Below are 24,452 nucleotides of genomic sequence, written 5' to 3'. Positions count from 1 at the left end.
AAAGATTAAGGGTTGAGTACAACATGTGCTCCTGCAATCTTTTGCATCATAAACACAACCAGCCCACAAAATTGGCCACGAGCCCAGGATAAACAAATGACCACTGGAATTTTCCACTAATTGTGCTCCTCTGCAGGGTTTTAGTGAGGCTTTAAAAATCAAGCAGGATCCTCTAAGAGGATTTTATATGGTGTTTATTCTAATTTTAAGAAACCGACTAGCATGTCCCACAACACGATGTTTTAGCATATTTTTAACAAAGTTTTGGTCAATGGTAGGGGATTGTCTGACTAAACTGGCGAGGGTGCAGAAAAGCTTCATGAAGATGTTGCCGGGACTGGAGGGATTGAGTTACAAGGAGAGATTGGATAGGCTGGGGCTGTTTTCTCTGGAGCAAAGGAGGACAAGGGGTGACCTTAGAGAGGTATACAACATCTTGAGGGGCATGGATTATCAGAGTCTCCTTTCCCCCTCCCCCCACCCCCAAGGTAGGGGAGTCTAAAACTAGAGGGCATAGGTTTAAGGTGAGAGTGGAAAGATTTGAAGGGGCAAGCTTTTCCATATAGAGGGTGGTGAGTATGTGGAATGAGGTGCCAGAGGAAGTAGTAGAGGAGAGTACAGATTACAATGTTTAAAAGACATCTGGACAAGTACATGGATAGGAATGACTTAGAGACTTATGGGCCAAATGCCAGTAAATGGGTCCAGCTCAGGAAAACACCTTGGTTGGATGGACGTGTTGGGCCAAAGGGCCTGTTTCCATGCTGTATAATGCTATAAAATACTCGTGATAAATTAAGAAAGTTTTGTCTTTTATGATTTACTTTTTAAAATAATTCACATCAGTGTCCTGCTTCATGGGAAATCATGAATTCTGCAATATATAATGGAAACTTGTGGCAAGGGGGCAGGCAAGAAAGTGGGGGTAAAAAAATTTCAAAACAGGTGTAACTTGTAAAGAAGGATTTGGCAATTACACCTGATACAAAGCAGCAAAACAAAAACTGGAAAATTCTTCTTTGACTTTTTCTTTAATGGAAACCAGACCACATCAAATTGACAATGTGTTTGATCTCAGTTTCAAGAGATTTATGAAAAGATTAATGCTTGGCAATGTTTCACAGGGGGAGCATTAGCAAATAAAATTTGACACCAATCCAGATAAGGTGATATCAGCACAGGTGATCAAAAAGTATAGTCGGAAGTAGGTTGTAAAAGGTCGTCCTGTAGAGGTTGTGGAGGGTGCAGGGGAGAGAGGGGGTTGGAGAGAACAAGGGATTATTTCCAATAGTGAAGAGAAAGAATATGGGGATATCCAAGACAGCAGAAATGCAGGCAAGCAGGAATTTGACAGGATTGTAGACTTATAGAAAAAAAGTATGAGCATAGGGAGGGCTGCTACAGAGAAACTGGAAGAGGCAGCATTTTGCCTACAGGTGGGATTGGTGAATTTGAAAAGACATTTAACAGAAGCCAGCAATGAGAAAGGAATGCTTCGTGCAAACTGAGCTGCTATTGACAATACTTTGGTCCTGGAGGGATGTGAAAGCAGAGATGGGAATTCTAAAATTACTGGGATTGGGAAGAATGAATGCAAGAGTGATGGATAAACATGACTTTGTACAAGCTGATGGTTAATTTATTTCCCTTCTGCATAATGAGATCTGTAACTGGCATTTTTTTGGAAAAAAATTACTTTAATGACGTCCAGACAAGCGTGGCATGAGGGGGCTCCCACTGAGACTGGAGACATGCTCACATTAAAGCAAGTGGCACCAAGCAGGGAATGTAAAAGTTAATGAGAAGAAGAAACAGCCATGAAATTAGAAGCAAATCAAGGAAGATAAGAAACACATGTTCTCTACAGAGTAACATCAGGAAGGGAGAGGGAGATTGAGAAGTCCAAAGCCGATGCAAGCAAATATCTCAGAAGACTCACTTTGATGCAACACCTTGTTTTAACATCTCAGCTTAAAGACACCAACTCTGACCAGCACCAAAGCCAAGATAACACAACCTTCTGACTCTAATGGATGCGCAACATGACCTAATTTTCATCTTTTGTTGTTAACTTTAAAACCGAAGGAGAAAGTTATTCCTAGATTTGTGGAGTAAAGCCAATTAGATTTTCTGGTTTCCCAACATTCAGAGAGGATTCATTTTGGATCCATTCCAGACTGCCCCCTCCCCCAACCAAACACACGCTTTCTCCACCTAGCAACCCAGAACAATACATTTCCAACCCCAAGAAGTCTTGCAAACAAACCCAAGTGAAAGGCAGGAAAGCTTCAGCTTGCGTGATCAAATTAAACCCAACCTCCAAAAACCTTGCTTTTAGGTAGAAGTTTAAATGTGCTCAAATGCTCAAAACACCTGAGGGAATGAGAGGAAAACCAAGGTTTCGCAACTCATCCAGACTGGCCCTCAAGGAGCACTCATCACCTCAAGGGCAGAGATGAATCAGAATATGACTTACCATTTCTTTTGGCTGACATGAATACTTTCAGCAATCCACTGAACAAGGTGTTACTCAACAAGGGAGCTGTCCACAACTCAGCCATTGAGCCGCTTAAATCTGTAATGTTACTGGTCCAATAATCTAGAGAAAATCATTTCCGATCCCTCAAAGGCAGTATAATCTACCCTCCAGCAGCTTGTTTCTTGCTCCAGATTCCAGCATCTGGAGTCCCTGGTATCTCCAAATTAGCATTTAGTTTTTAAACAGATCAGAATTTGCTTTTAAGTGCCATTTTCATGGTTTTATGACAGGGAAAAAAGAAAATCAGGTTTGCCAAATTTACTAGAGTTCATTGAGGATGCCATAATTAGAGTTGATAGAAGGAAAACTGCACTACTTTGGATTTCCAGAAGGTAATTGATAAAGTTCTGCATTAGACTGGAGAACAAAGTGAGAGCTCATGGTACTAGGCTTAGACTTTACAACAGGATAAAGTTGAGCAAGTGGATGAAAACTTGGCAAATAGAGTTTAATTTTGTAAATTCAAGGTCATGCACTACAATAGGAGGAATCAAAAGGCAGTCTATTAACTAAATGGAGACAGATTGCAAATGAGTGGAGTGCAGAGGGATGTGTTCTGGTGTAAGAAAGAGAAGTTAATATGCAACTGCAGCCAGTAGTTAGGAATACAAATGGCATTACTGACTTTTATTGCCAGGTTTTTAAGAATACAGAAATAGGGAATTATAAAGGGTGATGATGAAGCCACACCTGGAGTTGTGTGCAGAACTTTGGTCCCTTTAAGGGTATACCAGCATTGGAAGCAGACCAGATGAGATTCACTCGGTTAAGTCCTGGGACGAGAGGGTCGTTTTATCATGAAGAACATAAAAAGTTGGATCTATATTTTTTGGGGTTTAAAAGAATGAGGGGTGATCTTCATGAAGCAGACATGATTCTAAGGGTGAACGATAAAGTGTTGAGCTGTTTCCACTAATGGGAGAGTCTTGAATGAGGGGACAGAGCTACAATGTTAGGGACCAATCACTTAAAACTGAGGTGTGTAGGCGACTTCTTGCAGAGGGTCTGAGTGTCTTTAAATTATCTACTCTGGAGGGTTGTGGAGGCTAGATTGCTGGAGGGACTTAAAGAGGAGAAGTATTTTTGGAAGACTGAATTAAAAGCAAGATGAAAATGGCATGGAAAAAGACTTGAAGCTGGGCAGAACAGCCATTGTTGTATTGACTGGCAGGGCAGACTTGGAGCCAGGTGACCTGCTCCTATTTTCTTGTGATTAAATTACCCTATATTTATGTCAGAATTTAATAACATTACAGGGATGTCAATGGGGAAATCTACGTCCTCAAGAAGGCTGCACTCAATATCTTAAGAAAACAGAAGACAGAGGAAAGGGGAAATGATAGAAATATAAATTAACACATGACAGTCCTCAGACAGGAATGTAAATATTGTGTAGTAGAGAAGCAATAATGAAAGTAGTTCCACTTTTCCTTGCCAGATGAACTGTTAAAATAAAAGACCACGGTCAAGTTGACCTTTGGTCATACTGGCAGTCACAAATCAAGAAATATGAAATGTTAAATTAGCCATAGCAATCAATCTTGGTTTTCAATAGGCACAAAAATGACAAGGAAAACCATTGTCCAAAGTTACCATTTTCCAAGCACCTAACAGGTAATGTGTCAAATTATTCATGTATATACTCAAAAAATATTTCTCCGAAAATATACACAATTTATTTTCCCCCAAGTGTCAAAGTAGCTTTAAAATGAGAAGACTTGTCAGAGGCCATCATTCAGCCAGTGTCCATTCAGCTGAATAAAGAGCTACCCAGCCTAATCCCACCTTCCAGAACTAGCCCTAAAGGCCAACTCAAATGCACTTCCAGGTACTTTTTGATGAGAACCATTCTTTCAGGAAGCAAACTCCAGACTCGTACCACACTCTGGGTGAAGAATTTAATACAATATCCAGAATGGTTGAGTAACATGTCAGAGTCACAATCACATTAACAGGATGCTCCTGATGACATATCATTGACCCAAAATAAGGCAGAGATCAAATTTAATAACATAACTGCAACAATTTCATGTGCAATGAACTTAAAAGGAGAACCTCACAGTGGAAGGGAGAACTTATTTTTGATTTTGTCAAAGGCAATGTTCCAAATCCTAAAACCTCAGCATCCCAATTTCCCATTCCACTTGGCAGATGAATACTACAAATTTATCTTCAATTTTTCAATAACTTATGGTTTGTAGCCAGACTTTTTCCTATTGTAACAAAAAACATGCCACCAATCCAAGTTGGAGACCCTGGTTTGCCCATACCCTGAACTTTGGAATTTACAACCATGTTTCATTTCTTGGAAGGCAAAGTGAATATCTAGCAGTTATGCCAGGTTTACGGTTTTATTTTTCATGATAACTAAAACACAGCAACTGAATGAGATCAAGTCTCAATTCCACACAACACAATAGATTCTGCCAAAACTTATTTTGTCTCCTTTCTAATGTAGGGAGTAATAGTTTGCTCTTCAACTTATTGGGAGGAAAATCAAAACTTAAGTTTGAATCACGTGATTTACACAAGAAGAGGGACTTTCTATTCATAGGAGCAGAGGGGGATCAGATATTAGCTTTATAAATAGCAATACTGTGGGAGGTGTTACGGACTCAGTGAAAGTCCCTTTAAGATAGAGTGTGTGTGTGTATGTGTGTGTGGGGCGTGCTTACGTCAATAGAAGATAAAGGACGTAATGACGTTGTTGAAGAAGAGGAAAGAGAGAGAGAGAAGGGAGAGAGACACCAGCCTGCTTGTTTTCTCTATCGATGGATGAGAAACAATAACTGTGTTTGCCACTGAAATCCATGTATGGAAGTTGGAAGTAATCCGGTGGAGTTCACTTTGTTGCTGACCTGTAGAAGGAAACAGGTATTTGTGTGTGGACGACCACGGTTCGGATGCTTTTCGGGGTGAGGAAGTCACTACCGAGTAAACACTGAAGTGTCGTTTGGGTTCCATCGTGGAACATTTGGATTTCGTATGTACTCTCTCTATGTTTTTCTACATCTACATCTTATCTTCAGACAACGGTGGTTTTTGAAGAAGCCCTTGCTCATGTTTCACCTTATGGCTTGCGGAACTGAACTTTAAGAACCATTCCGGAACTGGAAGTTTTGGACTTTGTCACACACACACACGAAGAGTTTAGTTTTGGGGTTAACGTTCGAGGTTTAACATTCTTGAATTCTAACATACTAACATTTTTACTTTTATTTTACGTATTATCATAAGTAGTGATTAATAAAATAGTTTTTAACACTGAATCATGCTCAGTGTGTTTCTTTTGTTGCTGGTTTGTGACAAAATTGAATTTGTGACTGGAAATCAGTATTTGTTAACCATCATGTGTGCCACTTCTAGATTTCCAGAGGCAATACCCCTTAGAAATATTAAGGCCAAGACGGTGTCAAAGGCTCTTATAAAATTTTTTACCTTGTTTGGTTTGCCAAAAGAAATCCAATCTGATCAAGGTAGTAATTTTATGTCAAAAATTTTTCAACAAATAGTCTATGAGCTGGGAGCAAAGCAGATTGTATCATCTGCATATCACCCAGAATCTCAAGGAGCTCTGGAGAGATTTCATTCTACTCTCAAAAATATGCTGAAGACTTATTGCTTTGAAAACACCAAGGATTGGGACGAAGGTATCCATTTACTTTTGTTTGCCGTTAGAGAATCGATCCAGGAGTCAATCGGATTTAGTCCGTTTGAGCTTGTGTTTGGACATAGGGTGAGAGGACCTTTGGAGTTGTTAAGAGAGCAATGGGTTAATGAGGAAGTGCACTTGAGTCTGTTGGAATATGTCCAAAAATTTAAAACTCGGTTGGAGAGAGTCTGCCAGCTAGCGAGAGAGAATCTGAAAACAAGCCAGATAAGAATGAAGACATATTTTGATAGACGTGCTCGGCCTAGGACATTCGCAGTGGGGCAAAAGGTATTGGTATTTTTCCCTAGCCAAAATAATCCCTTGCAAGCTCGTTTTTCTGGACCCTATGTTATTGAATCTCGAGTGACTGATCTAACATATATAATCAAAACACCAGATAGACGCAAGAAAACACAACTCTGTCATGTAAACATGCTAAAACCTTATTATGAGAGGGATTCAGTTGTGGCCTTGGTGGATGGTGTAAAGGTTGTTTCTAGAATGCCTGATGTTGATGTTGAGGAAGGCCAATTTAGACCAAATATTGTTCCATCAAAACTAAAAAACCAAAATATCCTGGAGAACCTTGAAACGAAGTTGAACCATTTACAAGTTTCACAAAAACAACAGATAAGAGAATTAATTTTAAAATTTAAAAATCTGTTCCCAGATGTTCCAAACAGAACATCGATAATTACCCATGATGTTGATGTTGGGGATGCAAAACCAATCAAACAACACCCATATCGAATGAATGTGAAAAAAAGTAAACTTGTTGATCAGGAAATAAAATACATGTTGGAAAATGATATTATTAGACATTCTAGTTCAAATTGGAGTTCGCCCTGTGTTATTGTACCTAAACCTGATGGAACTGTTAGATTTTCGATAATATCCAACTTCCAGTTCCGGAATGGTTCTTAAAGTTCAGTTCCGCAAGCCATAAGGTGAAACATGAGCAAGGGCTTCTTCAACAACCACCGTTGTCTGAAGATAAGATGTAGATGTAGAAAAACATAGAGAGAGTACATACGAAATCCAAATGTTCCACGATGGAACCCAAACGACACTTCAGTGTTTACTCGGTAGTGACTTCCTCACCCCGAAAAGCATCCGAACCGTGGTCGTCCACACACAAATACCTGTTTCCTTCTACAGGTCAACAACTGAAACCATTTTTGGGAATGGTTGGATATTATCGAAAATTTTGTAAAAATTTTGCTGATATTGCTCTTCCCCTAACTAATCTTCAGAAGAAGGGAGTAAAGTTTGTTTGGACAGATTCTTGTCAAGAAGCATTTGAGAAGCTGAAAGCCATTTTATGCTACCATCCTGTGCTCAAAACACCTGACTTTGAAAAGCCATTTTCATATGAATTCTAACATACTAACATTTTAACTTTTATTTTACGTATTATCATAAGTAGTGATTAATAAAATAGTTTTTAACACTGAATCATGCTCAGTGTGTTTCTTTTGTTGCTGGTTCGTGACAAAATTGGGGGCTCGTCCGGGATTTGAACCCGGGACCTCTCGCACCCAAAGCGAGAATCATACCCCTAGACAGTGGGCTTGGATATTGCCAACTCACCAGGACATTCCTTTTGGAGTTAAAGACTACAGCAATTACATGTGTTTCTACTTATCTTTGGATATTTTTGAGAGTTAAATGTTAAATGTTAAATATTAGAAACGAGGAGTCAGGCCATTTAAAGGACCATCTAATCATGTGGCAACCCAGCAAGCTCATTTAGACACTTGCACATTTCAATGAGATGACCATTTATTCTTCTAGACAGAAGATTTCAATTTCAATTGTAGACAGTAGACACATAAGATTAAAAAAATGGAGAAAAAAAATAACTTGAAGGTATACTGAAGATGTAGCTGGATAAACAAGCCACATTACAGTAGAGAAATCAATGGTTGCATTTCTGCCTTTGAAAAGAAGCGAAGGGTTCAGTTCTTCCTCCAGACAATCCTGGCATGTGGAGACTGGAGTTCTGGCTCCAAACTTTGGACCACTATCCAGGAGGTTACTCGGATGTTATTTGAAAATATATTTTTTGGGGGATCTGGTATAAGCAACAAGGCCAGCCATTCCTAAACATCCACCACACCTACTCGAGGACAACCTGCTTAGACCACTGCAGTCTCTGGCCAGAGTGCTCGCACAACGCTGTGGGAGGGGGAGGGAGATAGAAAGCAGGAGTTCCAGGATCTGGACCCAGTCATACACCTCCAAGTCAGAACAATGAATGCCTTGGAGAGGAACCTGCAAGTAGTGGCATTAACTTGGGACTGCTGCCTGTGTCTTTCTTGGTGGTAGATGAGGGTTTGGGAGGTGCTATCAGAGTAGCCTAAAGTACATGCAGTACATTTTGTAGATGACACACTACATAACCACATTGTGCGTAGGCTGGAGAATGGGACTTGAATCATGCCGGATGCCATCTCTTGGATGGTGTCAAAACCAAGTGTTGTTGGTACTGATTTCATCAGGCAAGTGGAATGCATTCCGTCACACTCCCCGCCTCTGCCCTGTGTACGATACAAAAGCTTTGAGTGTCATGAGAAGTCACTCACGACACAAAACCCAGCCTCTGACCTGCTCTTGTAGCCACAGAATTTGTGTTATTGATCCAGTTGAGTTTCTGGTCAATGACAATTACTTGAATGTTGATGGTGGGGGACTCAGTTATGGTAAAGCATTTAATATCAAGGGGAAGTGGTTGGATTTTCTCTTGCTGGAGATGGTCATTGTCTGGCACTTCTGTGTTGCAAGTAATATTTGCACCAGCAGCCCATGCCTGCACCAGCAGAGAAGTTGCAAATAGAACTGAACCTTGTGAAATCAGCAAACATCACCACTTCAGACCTGCTGATAGAAGGGAAGGTCATTGATGAAGTGGCTGAAGATGGTTGGGCCAATGACTCTGCCCTGAGAAACTCGCATAAAGCTGCTCTGAGGCTAGGATCTCAATTTCCCACACTGCAATGATAGTCTCTTTTGGTGTCAAATAATCTTTAAGGAGATTGCCCAACTTCCATCAATAGAAACCATGGTGTTTGTCACAGAGGATGGAAAAGGTGCCCAAGGGTCCAAAATTCCCAACACGCATTTTGAGTAAGATCCCAACTACTGGCAATACTTCCCCCTTTGATGCCCATTCCCTTCAGTTTTCCCAGGGCTCCTTGATACCAAATTTGATCAAATGCTGCCTCGATGGCATCTCATCCCAAATCTGGGATTCAGCTCTATCATCCACATTTGGACCAAGACTGTGATGAGGCCTGGAACCAACTGACCCTGGCAAAACCCAAAATGGGCAGTGAACTGGTTGTTGGTGCGTAAGTGCCACCTGACTATACTTTCCATCATTTCATTAATGATCGATTTAGAACAGACAGATCCGGCGGTAATGAACCAAAATGAATTCATCCGGCTTTCTGTGAACAGGACATGCTTGTTGGAAATATCACACCACCTATTGAATTGCAAGAGGCAATAAGCATGAATTTGAGCTATGCAAAATGACTTACTTGATGGGCTGGTAGAAACCTTGCTGCACCTGCCTGATACCAACACAAATTTCATTTGTTTTTAACTGGGCCCAAATTTAAATTTAAAAATTAATGCAATTTTTTAAAACAGGTTTTTTGTGGTACAGGTCTGACAGGGATAGGCAATTCCTCTGGATCTCATGTTCCCAATCTTAGCTGGACCAAAAGGAATAAGTAGAGGAAAGGAAGCACCTTTTCCCCCCCCCCCGAGGACAAAAGCAAAGACAAAGCCATTGTAACCTCTGCCGCTCCAACCTCCCTGCTAGGTAACAAGCGGATCATTCTGTCAACGTTAATCTGTAAGGAAGGGCAGTCGATAATTTTTATTTTTTTAATAAAAATTTAAAATTAACACAACCTTAAAGAATTAGACTGCCTTTTGTGAATGAACAAAAGAATTAGGAATGTTATTTCCTTCTAGAAATGCCAAGAAAACAGACTCAGAAGCCTCCCTTGTGCTTGGAAGGGAATTAGTAGACAACCAATCCATTTATTATCTTCAACACCACAAAACTTCCCAAAATGTTTCACAGGACCGTAGGTAAAATTGGACCAATTCATAAAAGGTATTAGGGGAGAAAAAACCTGAGTGAAGTAGCAACTTATAAAAGAGAGGAATAGAAGCAATTTTAAAAAAAGAGGGAATTCCAGTGCCTGGAACTTTGGCAGCTTAAGTAAGGCACGGCCACTGATGGGCCATTGAAAATAGACTTGTCCAAGCAGACAGAATTAGGGAGAATTCGCAGAGGAATGTTTTAACACTGGAGGTAGCTATAGAGAGACGGGATAGTCAAATACAATGTGAATGGAAATCAAAAGGGCCAATGGTAGGAGTGGGTGGGAATTATAAACAGGCCTCAGGAACTTTCTGGAAGAAATGCTAAAAGCTACTTACATTGACAGAGTTCAGAAGATGTTAGACACCTTTTAATAACCAACTACACATCAGTACTCATAAGGACATTAAAAAGAAAAATATTTAGTCTAAGAGTGGTCAGCAGATGACCTGCTTGTGGGGCAGGAAATCTCCGACATCAGGGTACATCAAAGCAAGGAAAGATATGTCAAAACAGAGAGAGGGTTTCTGTCAAGTTTCAGAGGGAAACAACCTAAAAAAGTCAATTGGCTCATTTTCCAGTTTCACTTGATTTAAACTTGGGGGGGGGGGGGCAGTTTTTCAAGAATTTAATCATTCATCGAATCTTAGAATGGAATCTTCATTGTATATGTATTGACAGCAAAGAAGATTACAGTTGTCGACCCTGAATAGTTTTGAATGAGAAGTGGAAAGAAAAATCAAATGTGCATACCTTCACACCAAGTAATTCTTCATCACTGACCTGCAGAGTGAGGAACGCACCTTCCAATTGGTCACTGAATGAGAACTTCACTTAGACAATAGTTGCCCACTTATACATACAGAAGCAGAACCCCCAAATGCAACACTGAAACAGAAAAGCACTGTAACACTCACACTGGAACAGCAGCACATTAATCAGTGGCACTCCTAAGTCTGTGAAAAATTCTTCAGAGCCTCATAGAGTATAGCCTTTCGGGATCCTAAACTTCCTGGTTTGACAATAGTGATTCAGTGGCAAGGTGTGGTCCAGCATTACATCACTTATTATGAAAGAGGGGAAATATGCCCATCGCCTCAACCACCGCCGGATATGGTTCACAACACACAGTTGAAAATAGATTACAGTCTGGAGGAGTTAGAAACCACTTGTGTATAGAACCAACAATGAATATATTAGGACTATTTTCCAGGGGTGCATTTCCCCATTCACTTCATTCCCACCAGCACTACCCCTTGCAACACACCAATTAGGGATAGGAACAGAAGGAGAAGACCATTTGGTCCCTTGCTGCCATTCAAAAGATGGTGGCTGATCCAACTGTCACATTGACTGTGTATTCCCATCTGCCCTCTGATGACCTTTCACCACCTTGCTAGTCAAGTATCTATTACCTCTGCCCTAAACACATTCAAGGAATCTGCCTCCACTACCCTTTGAGGAAGAGAAATCCAAGTTCACAATATCAGAGAAATAAAGTTAAGCCTTGTGTAGCTATGGGGTGGGGTGGGGAGAGTCCAACCCACTCCAAGAATAAATGGTTTCCAATTTTAAGCAGCACAAAGTTATAATGATCCATGATTAGATCAGAGGCAGCTTGGGGTGAAGTTTAATCACCAACTCCTGATGATTATTACACAGTAAGCATCACTCTTGCTTCAGAGTTAGAAGGTTGTGGGTTCAAGTCCCACCTCAGTGACTTGAGCAAATAGCCCAAAGCAGGAACTCAGCAGTACTGAGAAACTACCGCACATCTGGAGGCATCTCTTTCTGACGAGATGCTAAATGGAGGTCGCATCTGCTCTCAGGCGGGTATAAAAATCTCCTGGTTCTGTGTGAAGGCAAAGCAAGACAATGTCTGTGTTCAAGCTGGCACTTGTCCCTCAACCAACATGCAAAACATTATCAACTCATTGTTCCCTTTCTCCAGGCATGCTGCCTGATCTGCTGTGTATTTTGAGCATTTTATGTTCAGATTTCCAGCATACTCTTTTTCTCTCCAACCACCCGCACAAAAACAAATTCTTACCTGGACAACCTGGGTCTCTATTTTAATCACAGGCACTATGTTCTCTCCACCCCTGCCCCTCTCTGTAGCTTAAAAATGTTTTCTTTTCACTGTTCAAGGTCTGGTGAATGATCGTAATCTGAAATAACTCATTCTCTCTCCACACATGCTGCCTTAGCTACTGAGCATTTCCAGCATTTTCAAAATTCATTTCAGGTTTCCAGCATCTGCAGATTACTCTCCCCCATGTAAAACTGATTGCTCTTGTGGATTTTAAACTCCCGTTTTTCACACATTGTACACTCAAGGCTTCCCAAAAACAAAAGCATCGTGTTTTATAAATACAGGGTTGTCCCTCATTCTCCAGGTTATTTGTAAATGTATACATGACACACATTTGTAGTGGTGGCACGCACTATTCTGCAGCACCTAGTTGAGCTGCTCAGCACAAAGTATAAATGTATCCATTGTAGAATTTTGGACAAAGACAAACTCTTTTGCACCTTCATCATTCCCATGGTATGGCTCACACCTTCACTTCATTGCTCAAGAGCAACAGATCTGAATGTCGGAGCCATCTTGACCCCATCAAGCATATTGGGTTGAGCTACTTTTTGCTCAACCCATTTCCTTAAAATGTTCAAAAACATTTTATTAATAATATATACACACAGTAAATACAATCAATGCATATATTTCTCTACATTAACTGTACCATTAATTCAATAATTTTTTCTTACAATGTGTCAACACCAGTCACTTAAACCTCCTGAAACAATATGCCCCTGAAGTGCTTGAGAGTCTATTACACAGGGCCCAGCCCTTCGGTGTCCAGTGGGGACAGGACTCTTGTCTTGCAGAGCCTTTGTAGTGGCTGCAACAACCATCAGTTCACCCCTTAGCACATACTCCTGTGCCCTGGAATGTGTCAGTCAGCAGCTTTTGCTTGTGGGCATCTTCTTACACTGGAAGACCAACAAGTTTTGGGCAGACCAAAGTGAGTCTTTCACCATTTCATTACACATGTTCATTACTCCATGATCATCCTGGCTGGCCATTACTTTAGCTACTTCCCCCCACCCCCCCCCAACTACCAACCATCCTTGTACATCTCCTGCATTTCCAAGCGAGGGCAGCTCGTGGTATATTTTGTCGATGAGACTGAAGTCAAAAAGACTCAAATGCAACATCTCTCCCTCCCCTCACCCAAGGAGCAACAAATGCTCCCCACTTTCCAAGACTCAATCTTTTCCCCTTAATACATCAAGATCCACCTCCTACTCCCCAGCCCCACCACACACAGACTAGGTAAATTACCAAGCACCACCTTTCCTTCCTGACGTCTGGTAGCAGATGCTGCAATTCCTCCCTTCTGCTCATGGATTCCAGCCGCCGCTCCATTTCAACATCTACTGCAGGTTTACCTCACTTCCACTGGTGACAAAGACTTTCCCTCAGCTGAACACACTTCCCATTCAATACAGAGCAATAAACAAACAGGAGCGTGAGAAATCTTCCAGGCAAGAATGAGGCACTTACTGAACACAGCAGCCATATTTTCCAGGTCCGCTAAAATTCTCTCAGTTGGTTTCATTTCACAAGCTCCCAGTTGCCTTCATAAATAACGGTGACATCAGTCCTGCTGCAACAAGGATTCCTTCCCCTGTGACCGGGAGCACTGAAGCAAAGCTGAGGTCACTGCCATTTGGAAACAAAGGTCCTGGTGAGATTCATTTGTTCTAAAGGAGTATTTCTCTTGTAAATTCCATTAACACATTGAAAGTAAAAGCTTTAAACTATAAACACACTATACAGGCAGCAATGAGGGGGTGCTGGACTGTCAGAGGGAGCAGCTTTCAGTTAAGACATTATGCCATGGTCCTCTCTATACTCAGATGGATGTTAAAATTTTTTTGAGAGAGTTTTCAAAGGAGAACAAGGAGCTCTCTGGGCAGAGATTTGGACAGGTATATGAATAGGAAAGGCGTGGAGGGATATGGGCCAAATGCAGGCAAATGGGACGCGCTCAGATAGACACCTTGATCGGCTTGGACGAGTTGGGCCAAAGAACTTGTTTCCATGCTGTATAACTCTATAACAGTTATCTTTCCATCACTAGTCATTATCACATGACAGATGTGGAACTTGCTGTGCACTGATCGGCTGCTGTGCTTCCTATCTGGGGCAATGGCGCTTCAAAATATTTAAGAAGGTTTGAACAGCTTTGGACACCTCAGGAGGGATGAAACACTCCAAGGATGCAAGTTCTTTCATTCCGATGCCTTGGAAAAGAGGTAACCAAACTGGGATTGGACAGAGTGACCACGAAATCTCCAGGTCAAGTGCAAAATACATAGGACCCCACCTTGAAAGATGGATGTCTGGGTTTTGATTAGCATCACACAATTAATCAGGAAGGAGCATGAGAACATGGAAATATACAAGGCCTGTGAAAAAGGCTTCTGAAAAAAGTCAAGAGCAAGTCAAAGTACCACGAGGAAGAGTAAACATTGCTGGCACATTTGAAGGGAGATTGCATGAAACATCTGTCTTCTGGTCTTGCAGTCTTAACATCGAGTTTGAGGATCACAGACCTTACCAGTGCTCTAATTTCTTTTCCTGGGTAGAGGTGCCAGCAATAGTGGATAGCTAGACCAGATTTCTGGGAAGGAGGGGGATCCAGCCTGGTACTTGTAGTGGGGACCCTCTATTCGGGACATAGTTCATTGGTGAGCAACAAACAATTTCCTAGCGGGTCGAGCAGCATCTGAGAGAGGAAAGAAACTGTTGATGTTTCAGGTTGAAACCCTGCATCAAGACAAAGCAGAGGGGCAAGGTGGCCAACATAAAGAGAAAGGGAGTGGCAAGAAAGGATTCCAAAGTGATTGGTGGATTGAGGAGAGGTGCAAGATGACAGGCAGGTTGTGCCAAGTAGGGGAGATGAGTGGTGGGGGGGGGGGGGTGGGTGGAGTTGGAAGACTATTGCAGGTAAATGATAGATGGAGGCAGACAGAGGAAAAAAAAACAACAGATGGAGCAAGGTGGGGGGAGGCAAGTGTGAAGATGGGAGACAGCTGCTGGAAGGAGATAGGCAGGAACACAAAGCACTAACAGTGCTGGATTTGGATAAGTAAAGGAGGCAAAAAACGGGAACCATTAAGATATCTATTACCCACATGTACATCAAAACACAGTGAAGTGCATCATTTTGCATTACCGAGAATGTGCTGGGGGCAGCCCGCAAGTGTCATCACACTTCCGGCGCCAACATAGCACGCCTACAGCTCCTAACCTATATGTTTTTGGAATGTGGGAGGAAACCAGAGCACCCGGAGGAAACCCACGCAGACACGGGGAGAACATACACACTCCTTACAGACAGCGGTGGAATTGAACCCGGGTTGCTGGCGCTGTAATAGCGTTACGCTGACCGCTACACTGCCATAAAGGGAGAGGTGAACAACAACTGGAACCAGATGCAGGGTGGGGTGAAACCTGTGTGTGAAGTGGGAGGATGGACCCGGGAGGCGGGGGGATGGGGGACAAAAAAAAGGGGAGGACTAGAAGGAAGGGGAGGGTGAAAAAGTTGGCGGGGGGGGTGGGAAGGAGAGAGAGAAGGAAGGAAGGAAAAAAAAGGGGGAAGGGGGTTACCTAAAATAGGAAAACTCAATATTCATGCCATTGGGTTGTAGACTACCCAGGAGAAATACAAGGTGCTGCTCCTCCAGTTTGCATTGGGCTTCATCCTGGCAGTAGAGAAGGCCAGGGATGGACAGGTCACTGTGGGAATGGAAAGGGGAGTTGAAAATGGTCTGCAACTGGGAATTTGGGATTGCCACTGCAGACTGAGCGTAGGTGTTCTGCGAAACAGTCACCGAGTCTGCGCTTATCTGTACTCCTGAAGGGTCTACACACTTCCTTTCACAATCTGGAACCTGGGAGCCTTCTCATTTACTCCTGAAATTTTCCAGTGCTTCCCTTGCCCTGCATGGTTCAGCTGTAACCATTTACACATGCTCAAGACCCAGCTTTCATTTTCTTTATTTACTCATTAGCACCTATTCTGCCTTGCACCACTGTCCAAAATTGCCCATGCCAGCCCTCTATTCTGTCAGGGCTTCCTTCATGTTTACTTGGATGTGCATTTGTCAATCTCCAACACCACAGTGGACAGAAACAATTCCCCTCTTTCCCTCCACGTGGACTGCCTGACCTGTTGAGGCACTCCTCAAGGATGAGTGCTTAACCCACTGCTCTACTCTCTCTCTACACTCATGACTGTGGGGCTAAGGACAGCTCAAACCCCATCTATAAATTTGCAGATGACACCACTGTTGTTGGTAAAATCTCAGATGGCGATGAGGTGGTGTACAGGAGTGAGATGGTTCAGCTGGTTTAGTGGCGTGACAACAACAACCTCGCACCCAACATCAGCAAGACCAAGGAAGTGATTGTGGACTTCAGGAAGAGGAAGTCGGGAGAACACACACCAGTCCTCATTAAGGAGTCAGCAGTAGAATGGGCGAGCAGCTTCAAGTTCCTGTGCATCAACATCTTGGAGGATCTATCCTGGCCTAAAACATTGATGCAATCATGAAGGCAGCACACCAGCAGCTCTATTTTGTTAGCAGTTTGAGAAGATTTGGTACATCAAAGACTCCCGCAAATTTCGATAGATGTATGGTGGAGAGCATTCTGACTGGTTGCATCACAGCCTAGTACGGAGGCTCCAATGCACAGGATCACAAGACGCTGCAGAGGGTTGTAGACTCAGCCAGCTCCATCACAGGCACAACCCTCCCCACCATCAAGTACATCTTCAAGAGGCGGTGCCTCAAGAAGGCAGCATCCATCACTGAGGACCCTCACCATCCAGGACATGCCCTCTTCTCATTACTACCATTGGGGAGGTGGTACAGGAGCCTAAAGACAAAAACTCAATGACTTAGGAACAACTTCTTCCCTTCCACCACTATCATATTTCTGAACACTACTTCGTTATTCCTTTTTTTGCACTATTTATTCTGTAATTTATAGTAATTTTTATGTCTTTGCCCTGTATTGCTGCCACAAAACAACAAATTTCATGACATACAATTCAATAATAATAATAAACCTGATTCAAAATAAACAGGAATGTAAGAAGCTGAAGAGTGTAGTGGACTCAGCCCAATACATCACTGGCACATCCCTACCCACCATCAGTAGTATCTACAAGAGGCAAAGATCCCCACTATCAAGGCCACGCCATCTTCTTGCAGCTATCATCGGGCAGGAGATACAAAAGTCCGAAGTCCCACACCACTGGATCTTCTTGCAGCTATCATCGGGCAGGAGATACAAAAGTCCGAAGTCCCACACCACTGGGTTCAAGAACAGCTACTTCCCTTCAACTATTTGGTTCTAGAACCAATCTGCACAACCCTAATCATTACCTCAGTATAGCAACACTATGACCACTTGGAACTAGAATGGACCTTTCCTTTCGTTCTAATTGTGCTCTTTCTTGTAAAAGTTGTGCCATTTATGTTAAATTTATGTTTTTCTCGTGAACGTTGTCGCAATGCTACGTACCTCTGATGCTACTGCAAGCAAGTTTTCCATTGCACCTGTACATAGGACAATAACCTTAAATTTGACTTCGAAGAATTTCAGAATCCACATTTTTTTCATTGATTTAATTTCTCTTCAGGTCACATAGCACAAATCCCCTTTCCGTACATATCAAGTTGCTTATAGGAATAATTCAACATTCCAATTTAGCATTCATTGTCACTTAAAACCTCAGGCCCCCAAAACAAGCAGACACAAGTGTGGATAGGACAAGCCAAGGGAGAGCAGACACAAGAAGAGGAGTGAAAGGGGGCAAGAGGGAAAAGGTGAAGAGAAAGATTAATCAAACTGGATGTGCAAAACAAAGTTTTCAGATATCAAAACATTCAGGAAAACTCTACATTATCCAACTCAGAAGTATCTCAAAACAGCAACGCAGATAAACACGGAATAAAACCATACACTATCAGCCATTTGTACCTGTGCCAACCTTTGGAAAGAGTCATCCAATTCATTTCATTCCTCAAATTCTTCCCCCATAATCTTCAAAGTGTTTCTCCCCATCTCAAGTTATTATCTATTTCCCCCTAGACAAATTTGTGGATATTACCTTTCCAAGCAGCACATTGAAAATCATAATACATCCCTGCATTTACAAACCTCACTTGGTCTTCTCTCCCCTTCCTTTGCCAATCACATATAATGAGACTTCTTTCATTTACAACCCTTACATGAAGTCCCCCCTTAGTTTAGGTCTCTAAAGTTAAGGTCTCTAAAATGTTTCCATTAAGCTGACAGATTTAACCCAATCCCCTTCCTTGGCTGAGAAATGTTTGTGGTGTGATTGAGTGATTGGCTTACACCGGAGAATTGAGATCTTAGTCAATTATTTTTCTCCCAAGAATCTTCATGTCAGGAAGGCAGAGTCGTAGAGTCAGTCAAGCAATGGAATTCAATTCTTAAAAAAAACAAAGGCAACAAGACAAGTCAATGTAGCTGATTTAGGTAATGCATACACTGGTCATCAAAATCCCATCATTTCTTGAATGATTTCTTAAGACCAGATGATAACAAATGCTTGTGGGAAATATACAAGCATGGATCAAGAATTAGGTAACAAATAGAAAACAGGAATTAGTGGGCCATTTACAGTTTGGGCAGCTTTGCCATTCACCATCTCGATCAATAATTTAGGTGAGAAGACCCAATGTAATATATCCAAGTTTGGCAATGACAAAACTGAGTGGTGGTGTGGATTGTTGTGAGGAGGAGGAGGAGAGCCTACACAAAATATACGTGGCTAAGTGAATGGGCAAGGATATGACAGATGGAATATGAGGTGAAAAACAAGGTCATCATGGCAGGGAAAAAAATCCAGAAGGCAAGATATTTCCATCAAATGGGCAAATTTGAGAGGTAGTGGTGTTTAAGAGGCACTTGGGGTGTTCTTGTACACAAGTCACTGAAAAGTTAACAAGAAATTATGAAGGTAAATGATATTTGGCCTTTACTTCAAGAGAATGTGTCTACAAGAGGAATGACACCTTATTGCAATTGTATAGAACCCCATTCAGACCAGATGTGGAATACCGTGTAAAGGTTTGGTCTTCCTCCACAAAGTATATTTACAAAAAAAGAGAGTCAAGAATGAGAAGTGATCTCATTGAACCATACAAAATTTCTGTTTGACAGTTTAGACAACTGCACAATGTTCCCCTTGGCTTGGATGTCTAGAACCAGGCCACACAGTCTCAAAATATTGGGCTGGGAGAAATTTCTTCACCCAGGAAGTAGCGAACTTTTGGAATTCTAGACTCAATAGGGTAATGGAGTCTCAGTTGTTGAGTATGTCAAGACAGCTCAATTTTGAATACCAAGAGAATCCAGGGACATGCAGGAAAGTTGCACTGGAGGCAAAAGATCAATCATAATCTTACTGAATGGCAGTATCAACACAAAGGGCCAAATGCCCTACTCCTGTTTTATGTCATCAGAGAAGTGGTTAGTCGAATGGAGCCTGTAGCGAAGTTGTGACGGATTCAACAGCAATAGGTCACATCACCCGATTCCAATGGAATTCCTTCACATTTTGGTACTGGTATCCAGATGTTTGGATGGGGGTCTTTAATATGTTATGTGCAAAAACTGCCATCAACCTCACCAATGCCTTCATCACTGGTTACAAATTGAGACTCTCACAACATACAATGCACCATTTTGCCCTTGAACAAGTACATCACCAGTGTGAGAGTGCTGCACACAGTCACATTGTTTTGTCTTGACAAAGTTGTCCACTGGAGAGAGCTGCCTCGTGGGGTCAGTAGGCCAGTGTTTGAAATGTTGAACTGGTTCAAAATGTTCTGTTGAAATTATATTTTAAAAAATCCTTGCAGGAAAATAGGCCTTTGCTGCTGTCGACTGTGCTGAGAAATAGGTTACCATTTAACATAACCATGACATCTGAATCAATGATCAAGTGGACAGTCTCGAGCCTCTCAGCTAGAATATCATGTTTCAAGTTTCACTGGGAGGACTTCAGCACAAACCTAGGCTACCACTTCAGTTCAGTACTGCAGTGTCACGACCAGTGTTTGTTCTTCACCCCAAGAGCAGCTCATTATCACAGAGCTCTCCTTATTTCATTGTTTGAGGGACCTTGCCCATCTAGAGCATTATAGCATTAAAAGGCTAAACAACAACAAACATTTAGATCATGACTTTATTGACGGTCAAAGATCCAAAAAGGCACTTAGCACAAGAGTAATTGAACAAATATTAACATAGAATCCAATGTGCCACCATCGGAAGTGAGCAAAGGTTTGGTCAGAGGGACAGACATCAAAAGGAAGTCAGGGAGAAACTAAGATTTTGAAGCACAAGAGTACTGGAACAGGCCTGGATAAGGGGGAGCGTGGCCATGGGAAAGGGTTAGGAGTTCCACTTTGTTGGACAAGGACTTCATAGAAGTCAACAAAAGGGGTGATCAAGCAGAATTTAGCATAGGGTAACGCCTCATGGAGGGATCAAAGTAGGCAGCTAGGATAGGAGATTTGAGAAATCTGGGAGTGACAAACAGTATGAGGAGAGTTAGTGGATGGATAGCTTGTGTAGTTTAGTGATGAATGAGACTGTGGGTGGAAAAGGTTGGCTTGAGGCTCAGTAATGGGTTGAAGGAGACACCAAGAACAAAGGCTGAAAGTGGGATTGAAGAATCAATCATAATGGGGAGGGGAAAAAAAACCCATCTCATCCACTGCACCATTTCCACAGAGGGGGAAATCAAAAGCTTAAAACCCAAGTGGATCACAATATCAATAAGATCAATGGATTACTGCTGGGCAAGGTTGTTAAAGGGTATAGAGCCTAGATAATGGAAATGGGAGTGTGAGACAGACCAACTGCAAGGAAATTAAAATGTCTCAAAGCCTGAAATTATTGTACACTACCTCGGTGGAATTAGAAGAAATCCACCGTTACAAAGAACATAGAACAGTACAACATAAGAACAGGATCAGGCCTTTTGGCTCATGATGTCTGTGCCAAGCATGGCACCAAATTAAACTGCTAACTTCTGCCTGCACATGATCGTACCCCTCCATTCCAGTGTCAATGTCAAGTCATTACTAAATCAAGCCCAATCAACCTAGGATGCATCTCAAGGGCATTAATTATGAAAACAGATTGCAACTTGACCCAGAACAATTCTTTGACAAGCCCACATATGGAACATCATGTGCCATTTTGACTCCCTTATCGTCATAATTATTTTAATATCATCAAGCTAAACTTTCCATTGGGGATGGAGGGGATGAAATCAGAATTCATCTACTTAACAGAACCAATTTAAAAAATTGTATAGAATTGAAGATTACAGAGCAAGGCAGCGGGAACACAAAATTAGCAGGTGATGAAAAATCTCCTCCTGTTTAAATAAAACAGACTCCACCCCCCTACCCACCCATAGCAAGCCACCAAATTCTGAACATGCTTAAAAAGTTTTGAAAGAGTACATAATTTTGAAAGCATGGGTAGCATTGGCAGCACAGAATAATGTTGACTCCAAATAGAGGTAACACTCGAGTTCATCTTGAAGAGTTGAAGGCGTAATTGTTAACTCAAACCTCAAGATCCAAAAGGAAAACAAACTCCAGCATGAAAGGAAAGACATGACAAGGGAGCAGAATGTGACCATGCTGTATGAAGCGACAGTGTTGTGACCAGGCAGAGTGGAAATAATTGGGTGGTTCCCATGTCAAGCAAGCTTAAAAGAACATACTGTACAGATAAACCAAGGGGACATAGGTTTAGGGTTGGGGCCGGGGGGGGGGGGGGGGGGGGGTGGGGAGGTGGAAATGGTAGAGATTCAGAGGGTTACAAGGGTGACCTTTTTAAAATCACCCAAGGAATATCAAGTACCTAGAATGCACTGCCTGGAAGTGGTTGAAGCTGGGTCACTTACAGCTTTTAAGTGTCTAGATGAGCACTTGAATTACTTGGGCATAAGAGGGCACTGGGACTAATACAGGAGGATGCCCACTGGCTGACATGGATAAATTGGGCCAAGTGGCCTGTTTCCATGCTGTACCATTCTGTAATACGGTTGTAGGTGACCAAGATTGATTATACACACATACAATGCAACTAGCTTCCCTTCTTCTGGAGAAATTACCCTGCTTTTATTAGGGCGAGTTGCTGTAGTTGGTTTCTTCTGCTCTCCAAACAGACTATTTGAGCAAATTAACTTCCTACAAAGGACAGCTTGCTGTCGGTCATGTGACCTGCCCTTGCCACCAAGATATCAGATGACATTATGCTGGTAAACAAAAATACAGGCCAGGTCTCTCTCAGCAGTGAACTCTGGAGCACCATTTCCACAGAGGGGGATATCAAGAGCTTAAACCCAAGTGGATCACAATATCAATAAGATCAATGGATTACTGCTGGGCAAGGTTGTTAAAGGGTATAGAGCCTAGATAATGGAAATGGGACTGTGAGACAGACCAACTGCAAAGAAATTAAAATGTCTCAAAGCCTGAAATTATTGTACACTACCTCAGTGGAATTAGAACAAGTCCACTGTTACAAAGAACATAGAACAGTACAACACAAGAACATGGTCAGGCCTTTTGGCTCATGATGTCTGTGCCAAGCATGGCACCAAATTAAACTGCTAACTTCTGTCTGCACATGATCGTACCCCTCCATTCCAGCATATTCATGTGTCTTTCTAAAAGCCTCTTGGATGCCACTATCGTATCGGCTTCTACCAATGCCCCTGGCAAACTGTTCTAGGCACCTACCACTCTGTGTAAAGAAAATCTTACCCTGCACATCTCCTTGAAACTTTCCTCCTCTCACCTTCAATCTATGCCCTCTAGTATTCAACATTTCTACCCTGGAGAAAAATATTCTGGCTGTCTGCCATATACACACACATACACTCCTGTCAGGTCTCCCCTCAGCTTCCAGCATGCCAGAGAAACAGGAAAAAAAAGCTTGATTTTCTGACCCGACTGCCTTGAGATATTAAATTGAAAAAGGAAAAAAGATCATGGATTCCAGTGAAGTTCTGAGTGTTGCACTGCTGAAGGGGCTCTCTTGGACAATTAATAAACCAAACCCCCACCCATCCACTCATCAGATGTCAAGATCCCATGACACAATTCCAGGGAGGAGCAGAGGAGTTCACCTGTGCCCTGGCCACAGCCACCCATCACCAAGATAGATCACTGGCTGTTATTCCATTGGTTTGAGAGAGCTTGCTGTGCAAAATTGGTGACTTCTCTCTGACATTGACATTACAATGGTGACTGCACTTCCACGGGTGCAAGGTGAGGGTGTCCTGAAATTGTGAAAGACTTTTTAAATTATTTTTATATATACACAAGTGCAAATCTCTCCCAGACAAAGCTGGTGTCTCTACAGTTCAGGACTTGCAAAGCTCAGAGTAGCAGCGCTCATTGTGGTAGCTCAGAAGTTGAGAGACATTGTAACCCAACACCATTGATCAGAAAATAACTTCAGTTACTTATGAAAGTTGATTCTCCCCTCCCTGCAGTGAGTTCGTTTTAGATTACATTTGTGCACATTTTAGGTCTACAAAGCTGCTCACCTGTAGAAACAGAAAACATAGCAAACAAAAACAAATCTTCCTCCTCCTGTACAAACAACCCAAGCATTTGAATGGAATGCAACAAAGCAAACAATTCCTAGAGTCACCAAATTTCAAGGGAACTATCACAGGAATATTAACTGCATTTGTTTAATAACAGAGGATGGACTAATTAGAGTGAAGCTGATGTGGTCAATTCTTCCTGTAGTTTAAGTTGATATTCGAGTGCTAGGATTTGGGGAAGTTCTTCGGTGACTAAGCCAATTTGACCATTATGAAAAAATTAGAAAGTAAAAGCTTATAGATTTACAATATGAAAACAGAATACTATAAAGATTCTCCACAGATGCTGACTGACCTGTCGAGTGAGGCAGTTAACATTTCAGGCAACCAAAGTAGATCATCTAATTGTTGATGGGATTGTTAGTGGTGCTCAACTGGGCTATT

The 24,452-nt window shown here is 42.0% G+C and overlaps 1 protein-coding gene across 5 annotated transcripts in view; it reads right to left on the bottom strand.

Moving 5' to 3' along the window:
- LOC127568508 (pleckstrin homology domain-containing family G member 1) overlaps window positions 1–24,452 on the bottom strand; it is a 155,109-nt gene that overhangs the window by 85,542 nt on the left and 45,115 nt on the right. For 2 of the 5 annotated variants that reach the window (XM_052012344.1, XM_052012345.1), the window contains exon 3: window positions 13,880–14,038. The exons of the other annotated variants lie outside the window; for them this stretch is intronic. In XM_052012344.1, the coding sequence (XP_051868304.1) occupies window positions 13,880–13,934 (55 nt within the window). In that variant the 5' untranslated portion in view covers window positions 13,935–14,038. The remainder of the gene's footprint in view (window positions 1–13,879; window positions 14,039–24,452) is intronic. 5 annotated transcript variants of the gene reach the window in all.

The sequence above is a fragment of the Pristis pectinata genome, chromosome 3 (genome assembly GCF_009764475.1).
Source record: "Pristis pectinata isolate sPriPec2 chromosome 3, sPriPec2.1.pri, whole genome shotgun sequence".
Lineage (NCBI taxonomy): Eukaryota > Metazoa > Chordata > Chondrichthyes > Rhinopristiformes > Pristidae > Pristis > Pristis pectinata.
Note: the sequence above shows the minus strand (reverse complement) of the source record. Positions and strands in the feature narration are given on the sequence as shown.